At 45.2% G+C, this 20403-nt stretch overlaps 1 protein-coding gene across 1 annotated transcript; it reads left to right on the top strand.

Moving 5' to 3' along the window:
- Positions 1-9649: 9649 nt before the first annotated feature.
- Positions 9650-15673, top strand: LRAT (lecithin retinol acyltransferase; the record flags this gene model as incomplete). Its single annotated transcript, XM_084245229.1, has 2 exons — positions 9650-10357; positions 15521-15673. Exons 1-2 carry the CDS (start codon positions 9818-9820, stop codon positions 15671-15673), a joined length of 693 nt encoding a protein of 230 aa, XP_084101355.1. The 5' UTR covers positions 9650-9817.
- Between the last annotated feature and the right edge of the window lie 4730 nt (positions 15674-20403).

Raw genomic sequence — 20403 nt, 5'->3', positions numbered from 1 at the left:
TTCAGGTTCAAAGAAGCAGTTCTATTACTTATACAGTTATAATACATTTATAGTATTCTCATACTGAATTTGGAAAAAATAGCAACTATCAGAATATTTTTTCTTTCTCAGGCTTGGAAAATGAATGATACCATCTCCTAATAGTTGGAATTCAAATTAAGTTCAAGGTTTGCTATAAAACTGTTTTTGCATTTTTGTGCAGAAGACATTTAGCCAATGTCAATTAACTATAAATACTTTGTTTCATAGTAAATTCTATGATTTTGTTGTGATTTAATAATAATGTGATTAGAATTATACTGTATTGCTCTGATGATCCTGATTTTCCCTAATATGATTCCCCAGTCAGCACCCACCTTACCCCTAATTTAGAGATTGACATCGCTAAGAAGAGCTTATTCTTGCTTAACAATGAGGAGGGAAAAGGATCATGATCCTGAAGCATGCCTGTAAAATTTATTAGAAATAAATGATCTTAGTAGCAATGGAATTCAGAACTTTCATTTTTCATTAAGATTTGTAGCAAACCACTAGTGTCACTCTTTCAACTTATTATTCAATGACTGTGTGAATTTCCTGGTCGCATCAGAATTTGAGACATTTATGTGAACGATGCCAATTGGTGGGGTTTCTGAGTTTTCTTCAACATCTATGGTATGAATGACTATCTCTAGGGCTGCCACGGCCAGTTACTTCTAGAACTACACTTTTTATCTGGTTCCTCCTATCCTGTCTTGGAGGAACAAAAGTCCTTACTCATAATCACTTTCTCCCACTCATGTATTTGGGCCAGTCTCTAGGGTTGCCCTACATCGAGTCTCCTTGGGCAGGCCCTGCTGAGTCTGGCACCCTGAGGCTCACTGTGTGGTCTGTTTGGTTGCATATGCTCTGGCAGAGTTAGGGCACAGAGGATGAGACAATGATCTTAAGGCCCCAGGGCACTCTCACGCTGACTGCAAATCTGCTTTCCTAGCTTCCAAAAAGCACATAACATTGTGATTTTCTGGTTCCATCTGGACCCAAGACTAGAGCCAGCAGGAATGGTCCCATTAGAGGATACCACAGAAAACCATCAGCACCCTCCATTCCAGACCCTCACCCCTTAGTATTAAATAAGAGAGAAAGGAATGACAGCTAGGGAAAGTAAAAGTATAAAATATGTGTTAGAACATGAAATAATTGTGACCAAGAATAAATATCCTAATCTTCTTGAAAATTAAACTAATTGAAATTATAGGAATTTCAGATTTAAATTCCTATGTGGAGGAAAACAGTGTCACAGGTTTTTAATCATATTTAAATAAAATAAAGATTTTATTTTCTTTAATCAGTATGAACCAATCTCTGTTTCACCCAATTTTTTCATACAAAGGCTGGATGGAAGTAAAATGGAAGTAAGTATATATAATCTGATTTAAAGGTAAGTTATTTTAGAAGGCTACCAGGATAAAAAATAATTGAACTTAATTGGAACATACAGGTTTGTGCCTTCAGAGGATGGAGCGCGCCTATGGGGAGTTAGTTCTACCAATTAAGAAGTCTGAGAATATTTTAAAAAATCAAATTACCTTTTTGATATAGTGGTGTAGGAAAACAGAGTTTTATCAGACTGTTTTTTGCTGTGACCTTCCAACACAGGTGGCCTAGTATACAGGTAACATGTAGCCTTGAGGTGTCCTCAGCATGTGCAGAGAGCAGTAAATAATAATGTAACCTTCATGTGTAATTCACATGCAGGAATAGACTTTTGGAAACGAAACCTAAACTTGACCCTGTGCCCACTTTGTCTGTAAATCATATAAAAGCTAGTAGGGCCTCCCCAGGGGCCTTCTCAAGGCTGTTCACAGCCACTCACTGGCCACCACTGCGGGGGTTGCTGCTGGACTCTGCCGCCATCCTGGCCCCCCATGTGGGCTTTGTGCTCTGCTTTCTTGTCTGCCACCAGGGAACTGGCAAGCCTGTAGCGGAGGCTCACACATGGCCACAAGGATGGGACAAAGACCATTAGGAGGCCTGACAAGTGGATTGAGCCACTTAGGTATGAATCAGCTGTAGGTGAACTTCTTTGAATTTTTTTAGCATGGGGTGGGGGAAGAGTAGAAGTAATTACAAAAACGTCAGGATGACACACTTGCTACCCTTCAAATTAACTTAGGTTTTTTATTTAAGATTTATTTTGATTTATTTCTGCATACAAGAACTGGGGTGTAGGGCAGAGGTGCAGTGGGGGGGGGTGCAGGTGAGAGGATTCACCAGAGATAGAGTGGGGAGCAGAATAGGTGGATCCACTGAAATATACTGCAGAGGGGAGCAGTGGGCGAGACAGCAGAGGTCTGCTGTGCCATGTGGGTCACCTCCCTGGCCAAGGGGCCAGCTCTTGCTATAGTGGCTTGATAGCTCTGAGACTTTAACCCCTGCACCACCAGGGAGGTCCAAATTAACTTAGATATTAGAGACATGTTATTCTTGTCAAAAACCATATCAGTCATACATATTGCTACAAAATATGGGTCCAGCAGGGTCTATAGCATTTAAAATTTTAGCATATCTGTGGTCAAAAGAACCACTGATTTCCATCCACCTGCTGCCAAATGCCTGCTCATTCTCTCCTCATGTAACTGCTTCACTGAAATACGAATGATTTCTTTCTTTTTTAAAATTCAGTGAGACATTGCATTTGTTAAGTAGTTATTGTGGTTCTGATAGAGCTTTTTAAATTACTGGACAATGATCTGTCTTCTTTTTCTGATAATTATTCCCTGTGAAAATTCATCAAGAACAACAGTTAAGACTCTATGAAGGGCCTGAGTAATTTGGTTTTCATAGGCTTGTGAACTATTCCCATTTGGAGGAGTTAAGTCTAATCTTGCTCAGGACACTTTCCGGATGAGGTCCACTACTAGGCCTCTCAAGTCTTGGACTCACAAGCTAGCAGATCTGAGTAGTTAAGACTAAGCCTGATATGAAGAAAGTTCTGCATTGAGTTACCTGGAATTACTGTGGGAAAAAGATGCCTATGCATTTAGAAGGGATCATTGAATTTATGAATGAATTTATGTATTTTAAAATTTATATTTATGAATTTATATTTACATTTTTGTATTTCACTGTAGTCCTGTGAATTTTATGTTTTATTTGAATTTTTAATGAATTTATATTTTTATTTTTGTGTTTCACTATAGTGCTGTGACAACAAAATTATTATTTGTGTTCCAGAGCAGACATGCATCAACATAAGATGTAACTTCTCATGACACCACTGCTAAAATATTTAGCTTTTTCTAGGATACATAATCATGTAAGATGGCTACACCAAATAATTTTGTGGTTTTCCTGAGATAGTCTTAATTGTTTTTAATCAGTAATGCTTTCTCAACCTGTTAATGTAACTGTAAATTACCTGGGTGATGATGAGGTGTGGGGGATGGGGAGGAATCGTTCAACTGTGTAGAAGGGATCTTTGAAATACAACTAATAATGACATTTATCCCGGCTCCTAGTGCTTAGCACGGCTGGTAATTGCTGTCCTGTTTGGGGAACAGCAATACCTGACTTCTCTGTCCATTTCCTACACGAACCCTATGGTGTTGTCATTGTGTTTTGCGTATGTAGCAAAAGGCTTTTGTCATATTTACTTTGTTAGCAAACTGGAGTCACCTAATTAGTAATAGGTTGCCCTGGAGTGATAAATTAGAACCAAAAGAAAAGGAATCTGCAAGGTAGTTACTTAACTGCTCTATGTTCTTAAATGCTTGCCATTTATTGTTTGTATTTTCATGTGCTCTACATGTGGGCATCTCAACATTCCTAGTCATTTCTTGCTTTTAGGTCATTTTATTGTTTCCAAAATGAATGCGGGGGCGGGGGGGGGGGGGAGGGAAGGTGTGGGGTGTGGGAGGGGTAATACCTTGCCTGAGAGCTTTTCAAACAAACGTCAAGGTCTTGTGATTTACAAAAGACTCAGCTCTGAGCAGTTTGCACAGTACAGCTCTGAGAAAGCTTCCAAATTCCCTGTGGGACTTCCTTGTGCAGCTGCCTCCTGACTGGCCTCCGAGGTTGCCCCCAGCTCCAGAACACTTGGGGGCCACTTTCTGCTTACCCTTGTGGCTCGGGGCTGAGTCATCAGAAAGAGTCATGAGTAAAAGCAGTTCTTTGCTTACACTGTCTTCTTGGGTGACTGTGCTGTCAGAGCAGAAGGGACAAGCACCCCTACCCAACTTGGTTTCCTCGAAGGGTAATACAAGTGGCAGGAAGGTGGCAGCATCACATGTTGAATATAGCACTGCATTAGATGTGCCTAGTCCACAAAACCACCTTCTGAAGTAGTATCCCTATGTTAGAGAAAATCGAGGTTCCACGTGGCAAAGGATGTGTTGAGTTAATTTTGCTGGAAAGGGCACAGCAAGACTTTAAACTCCAAGTTTCTAGCTCCTTCCTCTACAGCACAGCTGCCTCAAGCTGTGGCTGATTTATAAGAAGCTGTATGTATACTCATTTGCATGAGTCTTCATAATGCTAAAGGTAAATTCTTTGTTTTGCTCAATGTTCTTATTTTCCGGTCGGCAAGGAAACCCCAACTCAGTCCTGGCTGGCTGAAGCTGCAGCCTTTCATCTTTCTAAAGGCCACTGGCAGGACTGAGGCCCTCATCCTAAGGTGCTAGCCTTAGGAAGGAAGGCAGGGAAATCTTCATCCCAGGAAGGAATTGGTTCCTATTAGCTGAACACCCCAGGTAGCTCTGAGTTAGGAAGCACATGAAAAGGTGTCTGCTCTTTTTCCTGTTTCTGGAGGGAATTTTACAAAGGCCTCTACTTTCCCCGCCTCTTAAAGTTAGCCTGTAAGGGTGTTGTCTGTCCTGGGGGCCAGGATTGAGAAGGTAGCTCAGAAGAAAAACATTATTTAGCTATCCAATGTTTTAACTCCTACCCAAAAAAAAAAAAAAAAAAGGAATCACAAAAATTCTTTTTTTTTTTTAAAGATTTTTTTTTATTATTTATTTATTTATTTATTTATACATGCACTGGGTACAGTCAGAAGCGCGGGAGGGTGAGAGAATTCACCAGAGCCAGAGCGGGGAGCAGAGCAGGCAGAAGGACCGAAGTACACTGCTGAGGGGAGCAGCGGGCGGCAGGAGAGGTCTGCGCGCCATGTGGGACCCTCCTCCGGTGGCCTGGGAGCAGCCGGGGATCGAACCGGCGTTGCAGAGGCTGCGGGCAGCTTCGCAACCCAGCGCTCAACCGCTGCGCCACCGGGGAGGCCCATCACAAAAATTCTAATAGGCTACTACTTTAAAATCATGAAGTTTCGAAAACTGAATTCATCAGGCTTAGGGCTCAGCAAAAGAGGTCTAAGTAAGAAGTCTGGGTGGGGCCTGGCCTCACTTCGGCCTCTGCCTCTGTGCCCCTCGGGCCCGGGCCGTGGCCACAGATTCAGCATGTGAGGAAGGTGTAGGGTTCTGTCCACTCACTGTGTTGGGGCCTTCTGTGCTGAGGGGGTACTATTAACCGAAACTTCACCAGATTAACTAGGTCTTTCTCACTGTTTCAGTAGAAATGTTTAAGATTGGGCCGTGAGGCACTAGAGAAGCAGGGAGGTGAAGTCCAAGTTAAAAAGAAAGGTTGGCAGGCTTGAAGTAGGGTTCCGTATTTTATCTAACTTCTGGGACTGGGCCCAGCACTGGGCACATAGCAGGTACCCCAGAAATGTAAGGATGAGGAGTGGCTGAACTAATGGTGGCAAAGAAAACGGTGGGTGTGTCCTGTTCCACGACTGAGACACAGTTGTGAGCCTTAGTTTCTTTGTGTGTAGAACAGAGATGTGACCCCACAGGGTGACATCTGCGACATCTGTGAGTGTGAGGAGTGAGAACTTGTTTAGTCCCTTCCTAGCACATGGGAAGAACACAATAAGCATAGGCTGTTGCTGCTAATCTTATCCACTGTAATCACATCCCCCACTCCAGAGCCTGAGCCTTCAAAGGTAAAAGGCCTGCAGGTAGGAGATGTTACCCATCTAGACTTTTCTACGGGACTGGGCACCTTGTCCTTGAGAGGGACTATTTTTGTCCTGGGACCCACAATGAGGCCAAGAGTCTGAAACTGAACCCCAGACGTTGGGCGAGATCTGTGAGTCCTAATTTCAGCCTTTTTTTGATGGAGATATGGAGCCTTGGCCTGTGCAGCTGGGAGAAGAGGCCATGAGCCTGCCTGCCCAAGCTGGCCAGGGGGAGGGGGCGCTGGGCAGATGCCGGTCCACAGGTCAGAGTCCTTAGTGTTTCTCCAGGAAAGCCTGGGCTCTTTAAGAAGCGCTGGGCCAGACCTGTCAGCCCATTCCTGTGCTATTAAGGATTTGCATATCAACACTTGTTCACTGTGACCTCCTTTGGTACCCTCTGGGAAACAAGAGGGCTTGCTAGCAATTCCAGGGGACTCACCCAAATGACAGGTGTCTGCTTTAGGAGAACTTTTTTTTAAAAGATTTATTTATTTATGCATACAAGAACTGGGGTACAAGGGGTGAGAGGATTCACCGGAGACAGAGAGGGGAACAGAACAAGCAGACTGACGAAATACACTGCTGAGGGGAGCAGCGAGCAAGTCAGGAGAGGTCTGCTGGCCAGCTGGGGATCCAACTCCTGCTGCAGTGGCTGTGGGTAGCTTCAGGGTGCTGTGCTTAAACCCTTGCGCCCCCAGGGGGGCCCTTTAGGACAACTCTCTAATGTTAGCTTTCTCTTGGGCCTTTCCTCCTAAGAGCAAATGCCTTCCCTTAGTTTAGGTAAATTGCTGCAGGCAGGAAAGTACAATATTAGTGGGAATGTGAGCCTGTTAGTCTATAAGAGTATTTTTAAGGAAGAGTGCCTCAGGGGAGCCATCAAACACTGACCACTCAGCCACCAGGAGGTTGCAGCTACCAGGAGGTTGAGCGGTTGCCTTCTGCAAGGTAAACTCGCAATGTCCTAAGACGAGGGGAGGGGAGGGAGGCAGTCAGTTCAAACAAGAGCTCATTTGACCCTACATTTTCATGTTTTAAAAGCAGCTTAACGATCCCTACGCTCCTGGCATCAGGGGTCTGGAGACTTTAGAAACACGTGTAACAGGTGCTTGTTCCACGGCCTCTGTCGGGCTTGCAGACGAATTCCCAGCAGGCGCGCAGGGAGAGGACAGGGCTGCTGCGGGAAGTTCCACTGAGAAAAAAGTCCTTAATGGCATCACATTCCGGTTTTTAAATCGGAAGATAACAGCAGCAAACGAAAATAACCCTTGGTGAATTACGGACAGTTCCCACCACGTTCATTTCCAAGGATCTGGAGGCACGTGGAGCGGCTGCAGGCCCGTCTCATCTTCTTTCTCAGGTGCCGCCCTTTCGAGGCGCGGCCAAATAAAAACCCAACTGCAAATCAGCCTGGCATTGCCAGCCTCCCACAAAATGCCACGCAGACACTGCTCTTGGGGGGGGGGGGGTCTATAGGTAATCTCCTCCCACCCCAAGGGTTCTTGGTGGACCCCTAAGGCAGTTAGTTCTCCCTGCTTTGGTCTCCCACACATTCCCCGGGTGGAGACGGTCATAGGCGTTTCAAGCCGCGTTAGTGGCCTCCAGAGACGGAAATTGCAAATCACCAGGCCCCTTTGATCTGCCCGGGCCGTTTGCTGCGACTCTCGGGGCCTCCCGGCGCGGCCAGACCGGCGCGGCCAGGGGCTGGGCCGGGTCTGCAGCTGGGCCGGGCGCGGGGCGGGCGGGGGGCGGTGGGGGGTCTGGATTCAATTTTTCCACATTTCCGCAGACTCCGCAGGTTTTGGAGACGCGTGCTGGGCTGGTGTGCCCTGGGCGGGGTGTTTCCATTAGTTTCTGGAACTCTCGAGCTCCGCTTTTTTAAACTTTGGGGGGAGGCTGGGAAACTCAGTTTTGTTTTTGTTTTTGTTTTTGTTTTTGCCACCGCTTCCCCACCGTCCTCTCTAGATTCGTACGCATGACATGGGGTTTTCTCTTCTCTGCTTCAGGATCTTGTGAAATGGTCCCTCACCGGGCGAGCGGGTCGGCGGGGACCGAGCGCCGACGGCGGGCCCCGCGGGGAGCCAGAGCCGCGCCCCCCAGGAGCACGGGGGCGCCCCCCTGCCCGCCCGACCTCCCTGGTCCCCTTCACCCTCCAGGTGCGACGACTGTGCCCTCATCCGCCACCCGCGGCGAGCCCCCTCCCCGGGCGAGCGGAGAACCTGCTCGTCGAGGAAACCTACGCGCCCCAAATTAGCTCTGCGCAGCCCACGCGCTCGCCCTCGCGCCTGTGTCCTCGGAACCCCGGCGTCTCCATAGCGGGGTCTCCATCCCGGGGCTCCGCGCGGCCGGCCCCGCGCCCCGACTCCCGCGCGGCGGTGGGCGCGGTGGGCGCGGCCGGGGCGGGCCGCCCCCGCCTCCCCGGGCCCCCCCGGGCCGCCGCGGGGTGAAGGAGGCCCCCCAGTCCCGGCGCGCGAGCGGACGCTCCGTCCGTGTGGCCGCGACGCCAGAGAATCATCCGGAGTGTCAGCCGGACGTTGGGCATTTTGCCGTTTTCCACGGTGACCGTTGGGGGTTGCGCGCTCAACGGTCTCCGGGGTCTCGGAGGCGCCTCGGGGTGGGGTCGCCGCGCGGGTCCCGAGGCCCGACCGCCACCCGCCCGCGCGCCCGCCAGCCCCTCGCCGCACGCGGGCCCCCAGCACCCCCGCGCGGGGTACCTGCGGCGTGGGGGGCTGCAGCGCCGCGGAATTTACGCGGGAACGCGCAGGTGATCTCCGCACGCACGTTTTGCAGAGTGAATACACTTTATTTTTTAAAAAAATTATTTATGCATATAAGAGCTGGGGTACAGGCAGAGATGCGGGGGGGGGGACAGCACCCACCAGCGACAGAGCGGGGAGCAGAACAGGCAGAGTGACCGAAGTACACTGCTGGGGAAGCAGCGGGGAGACAGGAGAGGTCTGCTGCGCCATGTGGGTAGCTCCCTGGCCGGCCGGGGATCGAACTCGTGCTGCAGAGGCTGAGGATTGCTTCATAGTGTGGAGCTTAACCCCTTGCACCACCAGGCAGGCCCTGAATACCCGTTAGTTAAAGCCCGGTTCTTCAGGGATCCGACCTTTTAGAGGGAGGTGGTGCTTATTGGAAATCTCGCCCGAGGGGACTGTCCGCCGGCAGAAACCAAAACCGAACTGCAAGGGTCGGGCTGCGCCCGCGCCGGGCAGGTGCGGGATCCGCGGTGCGGTCACGCCTTAAGCCTCCACTAACCCAAACGGCCACTCACAGGCGGGAACCGTCAGGTCTCCGGGTTAAAGGGAACTGGGGCTGGGAAGGCGCCTCCCGCAGAGCCCGGGCGCGGGGCGGCGGCCCGCCTGGTTCTAAAGCGCCGACGGGGCCGCGCGCCCCACTCCGCGGGTGGCGCTCCCCGCCGACCGCCAATCAGCGCCGCGGCGGGTCTGTGACGGCGCCGGCCCGCCCCCTCGACGGCGATAAAAGGCCCCGGCGAAGGCCGCACAGCGAGCACCGCGCGCGGCCCTGCGCCCCGGCACGGCCCCCAGGTGCGCCCCTTTGCCTGCCCTCGGCTGCGGGGTCCCCACCGGCCCGGGGGGTCAGCGGCCGCCAGGCCCGCATCCGCCTCCCTTTCCCGGGCGGGGCGGCCCTGCCAACCTCCAGGCTTCTCCCTCTCCCTCCCTTCTCTGCAGCCGCCGCGCCCCGCGGCTCGGGGCCGCTGACCAGCAGGTGAGCGGCAGCGCAGCGCCCCGGTCCGGCGAGCTCTGCTGGTCCGGCCCGCGCAGAGTCGCGGTGGTCCCCCCAAGGCTGCCTTTTGCCCGCAGGATGAAGAACCCAATGCTGGAGGCGGTGTCGCTGCTGCTGGAGAAGCTGCTCTTCATCTCTAACTTCAAGCTCTTCAGCTCCGGCGCCCCGGGCGAAGAAAAGGCGAGGAATAGTTTGCACGAGATCAACTCGTTCCTCCGCGGCGACGTGCTGGAGGTGCCCCGGACCCACCTGACCCATTATGGCATCTACCTGGGCGACAACCGTGTCGCCCACCTGATGCCCGACATCCTGTTGGCCTTGACCGACGACAAGGAGCTCACGCAGAAGGTGGTCTCCAACAAACGGCTCATCCTGGGCGTCATCGGCAAGGTGGCCAGCATCCGCGTGGACACAGTGGAGGACTTTGCTTACGGAGCCGACATCCTGGTCAATCACCTGGACAAGTCTCTCAAGAAAAAGGCTCTGCTCAACGAAGAGGTGGCGCGGCGGGCAGAGAAGCTGCTGGGCCTCACGTCCTACAGCCTCCTGTGGAACAACTGCGAGCACTTCGTGACCTACTGCAGGTTTGGCGCCCCGATCAGCCCCCAGGCCGATAAGGTATGGCGCGTGGCACCTGCGTCCCCTCCCCTCCCTCATTATTTCTCTTCCCTGGGAGCAGAGACCTTCCTCCTGCCCACCTCCCCCCACCTCTTCCAAGCCGTTCTTAAAGTTCTACATGAATAACGAACGCTCTGGTGTTCCTAAGGGAGGCCAGGTAAATAAAAGGTGTCAGTGCGCGGTGGGAGATCTCGAAAAGAGCAGCGAAAGAACGTGGAGCGGCAATACCCCTGCCAGCGATGCCAGAGCTGCCCAGTTTTGCTGCGGACGGTCAACAGGGTGTCCAGCCACAGCATGGCTGAAATGACACAGGGCGGGTGGTGGGTGGTGGGGGTGGGGGTACCACAGAAAATATGTCGCCGTCCGATGGCTTAAAACTTTCCCCAAGAATTGCAATCGGAAGGAAGGTGTTCACAAGGTATATACTTAATTCATAGCAACACAAAGTGCTGTGCCTTTAAAATAGTTTTATTTTAAAACTAAAAGAGTTTTATTTTAAAACATGAAGCATGCAGTTTTATTCCTCTGTGAAATGCGAAGGTAAAATGCTCTTTGCTTAATATAAACTATCCAAATTCTCTCTCTCTGACTTTGGAGAAGTCTTTTCCGTGGTAGTCTGAATTCTTTGTGACTTTAATCCCCACTTAGACTTCCTCATTGTTAACCATCCTTTACCCATTAGCCTGAAAGGTGGGTTAGATTGTTTATTGCTTCCCCAGAGATCAAAACAATGGCTCTTAAAGAAGAGCCATTAAATATTGGAAGGTAATTTTCATAGGTACTTAAAAAAAAAAGTGTTAGATTTTAAAATGATCTATCCTAGTAGCCACAAATCCAAAGGAGAAAAGGATTTTTTTTGTTTGTTTCTTTGGAAACCTCTTACAGTTTAAAGACAGCTAGGTTTTAAGCCTGCAACTTCATTTGCAATTGGAAATTTTCTCAGCTCTCACTGTAGCTGTTAAAAAGTGAATGTTGTTGGCCTCCCTGGTGGTGCAAGAGGTTAAGTCTCAGCACTGTGAAGCTGTCCACAGCCATTGCAGTACCAGTTCAATACGGCCAGGGAGCTACCCACATGGCGCAGCAGACCTCTCCTGTCTCATCCCACTGCTCCCCTCAGCAGTGTATTTCTGTCAGTCTGCCTGTTCTGCTCCCCACTCTGTCTCTGATGAATCCTCTCACCACCCCCACCGCAGCACCTCTGGCCTGTACCCCAGTTCTTCTACTCAAAAATAAATAAAATCTTTTTTTTTTAAAGTCGAATGTTCACTTTTCATTATCGAAATGTGGATAATCACATAATGACCTTCGTGTTTTATTCATGTCTAGGTATGTTTTGAACCAAAAAAAAAAAAAAAATCCATGCAACCATTATTTATTTATTTATAAAGATTTATTTATTTATACAAGCACTGGGTACAGTCAGAGGCGTGGGAGGGTGAGAGAATTCACCAGAGCCAGAGCGGGGAGCAGAGCAGGCAGAAGGACGGAAGTACACTGCTGAGGGGAGCAGCGGGCGGCAGGAGAGGTCTGCGCACCATGTGGAACCCTCCTCTGGTGGCAGGGGAGCAGCCGGGGATCGAACCAGCGCCATGGAGGCTTCGGGCAGCTTTGCAACCCAGCGTTCAACCGCTGCGCCACCAGGGAGGCCCCATGTAACCAGTTTTTAAAAAGATTTATTTATTTATTTATTTATACAAGAATGGTGGTACAGGCCAGATGTGCGGGAAGGTGAGAGGAATCACCAGAGACAGAGTGGGTAGCAGAACAGGCAGATCCACCGAAATACACTGCTGAGGGGAGCAGCAGGTGAGGCAGGAGAGGTTTGCCGCACCATGTGGGTATCTCCATGGCTGCCCAGGAATCTAACCCGAGCTGCAGAGGCCCGCAGACAGCTTCACAGCTACATGCCCAGCCTGCTGCACCACTGGGGAGGCCCCCATGTAACATTTTTATTGCTCCACATCTTGATTAATTTGGGGCCCATGTGGAACAATCTTGCTCCTCTGTGGCAGAGCATGAAAGTGTGCTTTCACATTATGCAACTCCTTGTAGGTAGAGCCACAAACAGACCAAACCTAGGAATTCTTCCCTAAATTTTAAAAAAAAAAAATAGAGCACTTGCCGTGATTCAAGAATCGTAGCTGTATCCAAGGCCTGTTTAGAAAGGAACCTCATCACATTTACAACACTGGCTCCAAAAATGTATGAAAGGAAACATGTCAGCTTCACTTAGGAATCAGCAAATCATTTCTCTAGGGAAAAACAGTATTTCTATCAAGTACTTAGGACCCTTTCACAGAAAACATAGCACTGTGTTATATATTTCTACCAGAAGATAGCACAAGGTAGTAAACTAATCTGCATAAATATCTAGATGGAGTAGCTTTTCATCTTTTTTTTTTGTTTTGTTTTTTTAAACATTTATTTATTTATACAAGAACTGGGGTACAGTCAGAGGCACGGGAGGGTGAGAGAATTCACCAGAGACAGAGCGGGGAGCAGAACAGGCAGATGGACCGAAGACACTGCTGAGGGGAGCAGCGGGCGAGACAGGAGAGGTCTGTCGTGCCATGTGGGAAATCGCCCTGGCTGGGGCTAGGAATCGAACCCATGCTGCGGAGGCTGTGGACAGCCTCACAGCACTGCGCTCAACCTGCTGTGCCACCAGGGAGGCCCAGCTTTTCATCTTTGGAAACATTGTAAGGTTATAAAGAAGTAGAGAAGTGTTTTTTAATTGCTGTGCTGCATAGCATCTCTTGTGAAACTGAGTTTTTGTCTTTTCAATGAATGGTCTAGCAATTTGGCCACAGAGTAGATTTCTGGGGGCAGGAGGGGGAGATGTCCTCCCTAATTTTCTAAGAACTGTTTTTTGAACTGGCTCTGAGAAAAGTAGGTCACTAACGGTGAAGGACAACTAGCTTCCACTTTTTTTAGGAATGTAAGGCATTCCCAGATTCTGGGTGTGATTGTTACATTCTTCATACATGCAACTGTTTATTATCAGCCTAACGTGAGAGATGCAAAGTTGCCTCATACTCAAATTTTAGTTTACAAAAACTCTCCCTCATTCATGAAACACATTCCCTCATGAAAACTCTACAGCTAATTTGAAAAGGAATTGGAAGAGAATCTTTTACTTCTGTGTTGTGAGGCTCTTTTTTTTTTTTTTTTTTACAAATTTAGAAATCATAGATGAAAGGATTTTTATATTGTGAATAACAGTTGCAGTGTTCTATAAACTGTAAGTCCATTTAATTAGTAGCTATTACTAGTTCTTATGCTTTTTCTTCTATGGTCTGTTTTGTTTTTTTATTTTGTTGATAATGTTTTTCTTTGCCAAAAATTAATGAAATGCCCCTTTTAATTTCTGGGATTCCAGTATTCAAACAGTTACCTAACCGGCTTTTTAACACTTTTTTTCTGGAAATGCAGGACATTTTCCTACTGTTGAACATCTCCTGAGATGCCTCCTGCCCTGAGGGGCAAGTGGAGAAGAACAGAACATTAGACAAGGAGCTGCCTGAGAAAATCTGCTTGGAGTGTGTGTGGTGTTTGGGGGTTAGGGGTAAGGGTGTGTGCGGAGGGAGATCCACAATGATTCTCTGTTTACCTTATTTGAAAATTACTGGGGGAAAAAGCAGCAGAACTATATCAAGACAACTTAACTCATTTACCTACATGTGTATTATGTTACGTGTATTGTTATGTGTCTGTTATGTGTTTGTGTATTATTATGTGTCTGTTATGTGTATGTGTATTCAATGAGAAGACAAAAACTCAGTTTCACAAGAGATGCTATGCAGCACAGTAATTAAACATAATACATGTGTATTATTATGATTTCTGTTATGGTCAAGCCACTTATTTCATTGGCCTGAAAATGTCTCAGTTTGATCTCTTACCACATTAAGATTGTGTGTTTGCTACCCAGTGTCTTACCAGTTTAGTAAAAAGACACAAATCATGTTTGACATAAAAAAATACCAACATCTGGAGTTTCATAATTGCTTAGATATTATATGAAAGTGTGGATAGAAATAATCTTATAGCCAAGGTGGTGTCTTAAAATACAGTGCCCTTGTTAAAAAAAAAAAAATACACTGCCCTTGTATACTCTATCCATTCAGAATTTAGAGATCTAGTTGTCCAGAACTATATAAGCCCTGTGAGGAGGTCCCAAAAAGCATATATATATATATAGTGTTATATCCAGAAAAGGAAGTTGAAACTAATATGTGTAATAAAACTCATGAAAAATGGAGTAGTTAATTGCTCATTCTAATCCTGACCAAGCTGAGGTAGAGAAAATTGTAGGCAGATGTAGCAGTAATAATAATCATCGTAATACCTTCCATTTATACAGCATGTATAAGAAAACAGAGTACTTTTGCATGAAAGACCTCATTAATGCTTACAAGCTGAGGATTCCCATGGAAGAGAAGTAGGTGGTCTGCAGAAGTTAAATGATATACTTGTGGGTCACCTAACTAATAAAAGATGGATCCAGGATTCAAACATAAATGATTACTTTTGAGTAAAATTAGTTTTCTAAGAAAAAAGCACATATCCAAAAGGCCAAACCTGTCTGTTAGCTCCCTGGTCAGGGACGGGATTGAACTCATGATGTCCCAGTGGCTGAGGATAGCTTGTTAAGTGCCAAGACTTTAACCTGTGTGCCATCAGGGAAGCCCTAGATTTTGACTCTTAAGAGAAGTTATCATTGGCAAACTTTATAATGGTGAATTGTAGGCACTGAATTCACCAATAATAAGCGCTAAATTCTGTTTGCCCAAGATTAGAGAGGTCTTTTTTCATCTAATTTTAGAATATGTTATTGTTATTGGTAGCGAGTTTAACACTGTTCTTGACCTTTAATCCTAGATGATTTTTATGAGGTTGCAATTCTCTGTGATTTTTCTCTGAAATGTTCTGTATCACAAAGATAACTGCTGTTATTAACTCAGTTGCTTAAAGTGTCATCTTTGCCACTATTGGATGAGGAATCAAGAAATGAACTATTAGCATCTTCAAGAAGCATCTTAGCATCTTCTAGTTCTTCTGAAGATGGAAGATAACTAGGAAAACGGTGCTTTGCTGTTTGGTATAGGTGACTCTTCTTAGGTTTATCTATGCTTTCTAACATTCTTAAATTTTATTTTACAGTTTTGTGAGAATGTGAAGATAATTATTCGTGATCAGAGAAGTGTTCTTGCTTCCGCAGTCTTGGGATTGGCGTCTATAGTCTGTCTGGGCCTGGCATCATATACTACACTTCCTGCGATTTTTATTCCATTCTGCTTATGGATGGTTGGGTAACTTCATATCCCTGTGTCAGTGTGTGGATTCTCTGTGTATATATGTTTATATTTATAGTGCACAAATCAGTATAAGCATTGTTGAGAAAAATATGACCTGTTACACTGTGTTCTAGATAAAATGTGATTAAGAATCACACAAAGTACTTATGTAAGCCCAAGAACAAGGCATTCTGAATCTTCTCAGGCAGTTCTATTTGAAAGCAGTGTGAAAATCTTGGGAACAGGATAACTTGTAATGCCTCATCATTACAGAAAACCAGTCCCTAGGAAGATGCCCATGCAAGGGTATGTGTGTTATTCTTTCTCCTGTAATTGCTTCTTTTCTTTGGGCCTGAATTTGAATTTTGGGCACTTAGCAAATGAGATCACAAATTTTATTGTCAATGTATCCTGTTCCATTGAAAAAATTATACTGAAAGAATTTCCCTCTTTCAGACAAAAACATGTTTCGTGATTGGCCCCCAAAAATCCACAATCTGTTTTTTTTTAATGATTTATACATAATTCTCGATAACAGAATTATTTTCATTATTTGAAACCATACTGACAAAGATTAAGGTTTGATACCTGACCAGAACAATAGAAATCTGTGTCTTCCTATAGAAATAGCTATTTTAGTATCAGTTGAACAATTTGTTTGGGTTTTACTTATTAGGAAGCCTGGCAATCATTTTTTTCTCCCTTTTATGTGGTTACTTTAAACGATTCTGGGAGTCAAGTGAATACAGGGTTAAAGTAAGTGAGGGAACCTGGAGTGTGTATGTGCAGTTAAATTTATGTATATCCATATACACATTGACTGATTTGTTCCTGATTGGATTATTATTTACCATGCCAGTGTGTTTTAATAGAGCATTTGTAGAGGTGAATGTAATAGCAGGTTCAATCCACTTTTTTTACACCCTTGCACCTGTGGAGTAACCTGCATATAGTCACTGGATGGTTTTTCTTTAAAGCACTTACTAATGTATACTTTTTGAAAGTTCTCAGATTTATTTCCTCCATTTCATTGCTCAGTAAATATAATCTTCATCCTTAAAGGGGCCATCACCACCGTATATAACCCCAAACAAACCCCAAAGATAATTGTTAGAAATCATTTGTAAGTGTCTTAGTACTGACAGGTAGATGCAGTCCCCAGGCTGTTACAATTCCAGAATTGACATGGAACGGTGCGAAGCAAGCATTTTGGTACTTTTGCAAAATGACCAAATTCTGAAAATCAAACCACAAGCTAGACTTGAATTTCAGGTATTAACATTACTTTTTTAAGCTTATCAAGAACCACAAAATAATATATCACATGAGTGGTATGAGGAGGGGTGGGGTTAGGCACTCAGATCCAATTAGAAAAATGTTAGGAGTAGATTTTAGTGTAACCAATGTTTTATCACCTCTAATTTACCTATAAGTTCTGTTGGAATTTAGTAATTTAAGCTTTGTGTTTACTCAAATGTTTTAAATAATTACAACCTGAAGTGGTAACTCCATAGAATATAGATGTTCTATGGGCCTATTCAACCACTACACATTACTCTAAGTCTGTATACATAAGAGCACCCAAGAGAACCCCATTGTATTAGTGGTTTTTCCCCTTACTGTGTATTACCCTTGTAGCAATTGTTTAAATAAATTCATTTTTTAAATTATGGTGTCCTCATAAATAATTAACATCTTTTTTGCAGACTTTAGTATTGCAGGGAGCAAAAACCACTGTCTGATGTTAAATCTGTGTTCAAAGATAATGATCCCCCATTAAATGCCAAGGAAGTACTTAGGTTGGAATTCACATAATTAGTCTTGACTCACCTCCTATCATTAAAACAAGATTCAATTCACCATTTGAGTGCTTATTATATGCCAGGCACTGACCTGTTATAATTTCATGTTCTCGAATTAATATAATCTCTTAAGTATTGATATTGGAGTATACACAGTGCCATGGGATCACAAGGGAAGAAGAAATTAAATCTTGCTGAAAGGCCAGAGAAATCCATCTCAAGGACACAATGCTAGCATTAACTGAGAAGTAGCAGGAAGTGATCTTATCACACTGATGAGTTCCACTAGGAGGAAGAGGGAGTCAGAAGAAGGAGTTATTAAATGTTCCACATTAGAATTTGTCAAACTTCTTAGAAGAGGAGGAGAGTTTTTGTTTTGTTGTGCTCAGGTAGAGCACCTTAACTAGGTAGAAGAGGGCCCTTATATTCCTAACGGTGGTTATGGAAAAACCCTGCACCATTAATGTGGCACTAATGCATTAGTTGAGATTCATGCTTATGATTCTGCAAGTCCTTTACATTCTGAATTTTTACTTTAACTTGTAAACTGACAAGTAGTGTCTGAGGCAGCATTTTGCTGCTTATCTTGTTCTTAAAAATGACCTAAATGAGAACAAATGGGATTGACTGTTGGAAATAACATGAAATAATGCAAGTGTCAGGTTCTACACAGATGTTATGGATGATTGAAGGCACAGAAAAAGAAGTGGTTGGTTTTAACTGATAGGGCCAACATTAGGGGGGTCATGTAATGAGACTTAGAAATATGGGGTGTTATCAGGGAGGTAGATTTTGGATAGGACATTCTATACATTGGGAACAGTGTGAGCAGATGTATGAAAACTACCTCAACATAACTGGCATTTAGATGAGGCACTGCACTACTTGTGGACTGACTTAAGCAACTGTAAGTGGTTGAGAGGTTAGAGGAGAGCAGAGCAAGGATGAGAGGGACAGATGCTGGAATAGCAAGCAACAATCAGGTGGTGCAAGTCTTATTTAGACAAAGAAGTTCAAACTTATGAATAGGCAGTGGAGATTTGGGGTTCAGAGAGGTAACTTCAAAAGCATGGAAGAAGGATGATGGTTAAAATAGGACAAAATAAGACAAAGGGTTGTATAAGGAAACTGGCGTTGACGTCAATCCTTTAAATAGGGGCCTGTTATTGTGAGTGACATGAATAACATGTCAAGGACGTATCAACAGACTTTAGCCAGATCCTTATATGTGACTCAAGAGTAACTCCTGGTGGGGTATCACCAGGAGTATCACTTCCTTTCCTAACAGAAAGTGGGTTCCTAAAAAATAAACCCCTCAACATCTGATGCCATTTCTAATGTGGCACAGAAGCTGAGATACTTTGTGATTCCACCAATAATCAGAACGAGACTGAGAATTTAACTTCAACTTTCCACTATATCAAGAAAATAAGTATGAATTTGTTACTTGGAAATGATTTTCTTTCATAATATAGATGTATTATTTTTCTATTTTCTCTTTCACTATTACTGCCAAATATCAAAAATGCTTTACAGGAATAGCAAACTTATGTCAATGGCAAAAGTGAGGTGCATAGACAAAATGATGGTTGTGAGTCTTCTGTTTTATATAATCTATTTAGAGTTTTACCAACCTAGATCTGTCGGCTTAACTAATTTTTTGTTATTTATGCATTTAAATAAAATCAATTACAGATACAGATCTCTCTTGTCTTTTAATTCGACATCCACAACAGTAGATCATGAAACATTTTTTCTGAGCATGGTAGACTAAATAATTCTGCCTCTGAAAGCTTCTTTTACTGAACATAATTTTATGTATTTGAAATTAAACCTTTATGTGGATCTGCCTTCAGACTGATAGGATCTATGTTATCTACATCTTGAAGCCTACCATGTTGATGGAGAAAGGATTCTCTGTAATGTAAAAGAACAAATAAAGCAATAATTAGAGCAATGGGGATGAACTCCATAACCAGCTGTGTAACCCAGGGCAGCCTGTACCTTTACTTTGGCAGTGGGTTGAATGGGGATAAGACATGAGTAGGAACATCTCTCAGCCCCAGTCTTGAAATGCAGCCACGCAATGCACAGGGATATAGAGGTTACTGGGTTGAACCCCTCAACATTTGACGCCATTTCTAATGTGGCAAAGAAGCTGAGATACTTTGTGATTCCACCAATAATCAGAACCAGATCAAGATCTTAACTGCAACTTTCCATTATATCACACCAGCTCCCAAAGGTCCCCCATGACTTGGACAAGCTTTCTTCCAATGACTGTATTAATGTCTTGAACATCTGTGTATTGCAAGCAGGTTCTCACAGAATGAACTAGGTAGAATCTTAGTTCTGTAGTTAGTCGAATGAGAAAGAATGGCTGGCAGAGAGATTTTGAACAAGTGATGTTTGTACCGGGTGTCAGGAGCACAGACACAGGCCCCATGCCTGCCTGCTAGGAGACAGTAAAGGAGAGGGATGTCAGGATGTTTTCTCGATACCTAATTGAGTTGTGAATATGCAAATATTTAAAGTGAAGGAGACCTCTCTTAGCAGGCCTTTGCAGGCACCTGGAGATTGTAAGCAGAAAGGTACAGTGTCATGAGAACCATAGCTCAGCTGGATCACTGCTGGCAATTAAGAACAATTACCTGTGCTCAAGTTGGTGCTTGGAGAGAAAGGTGCTCGGTACTCTCACAAAGCACTCACCATTTCTTTGAGGAACAACTGTGACTCACGTGATGCTGCAGACAAGAGGCAAGACAGTGGTAGACGTCACACGGTACATGCCAGCAGTGGCAAGAAAGCATCTCCTACATTCCAGTGGCTCTGGTGAGGCTTAGGAGTATGCAGTCTGGTACAACAAATGAACAGGGGTGGAATCGGGCTATGAGAGAAAGAAACATACGTTTTGTGGATGGAAGTTTATTTAAGAGCATGTGGAGAA

This window comes from Talpa europaea (assembly GCF_964194135.1).
Source record: "Talpa europaea genome assembly, chromosome: 10".
Taxonomy (NCBI): Eukaryota; Metazoa; Chordata; class Mammalia; order Eulipotyphla; family Talpidae; genus Talpa; species Talpa europaea.
The sequence above is the reverse complement of the archived record's forward strand: the minus strand, read 5'-3'. Positions and strand labels throughout refer to the sequence as shown.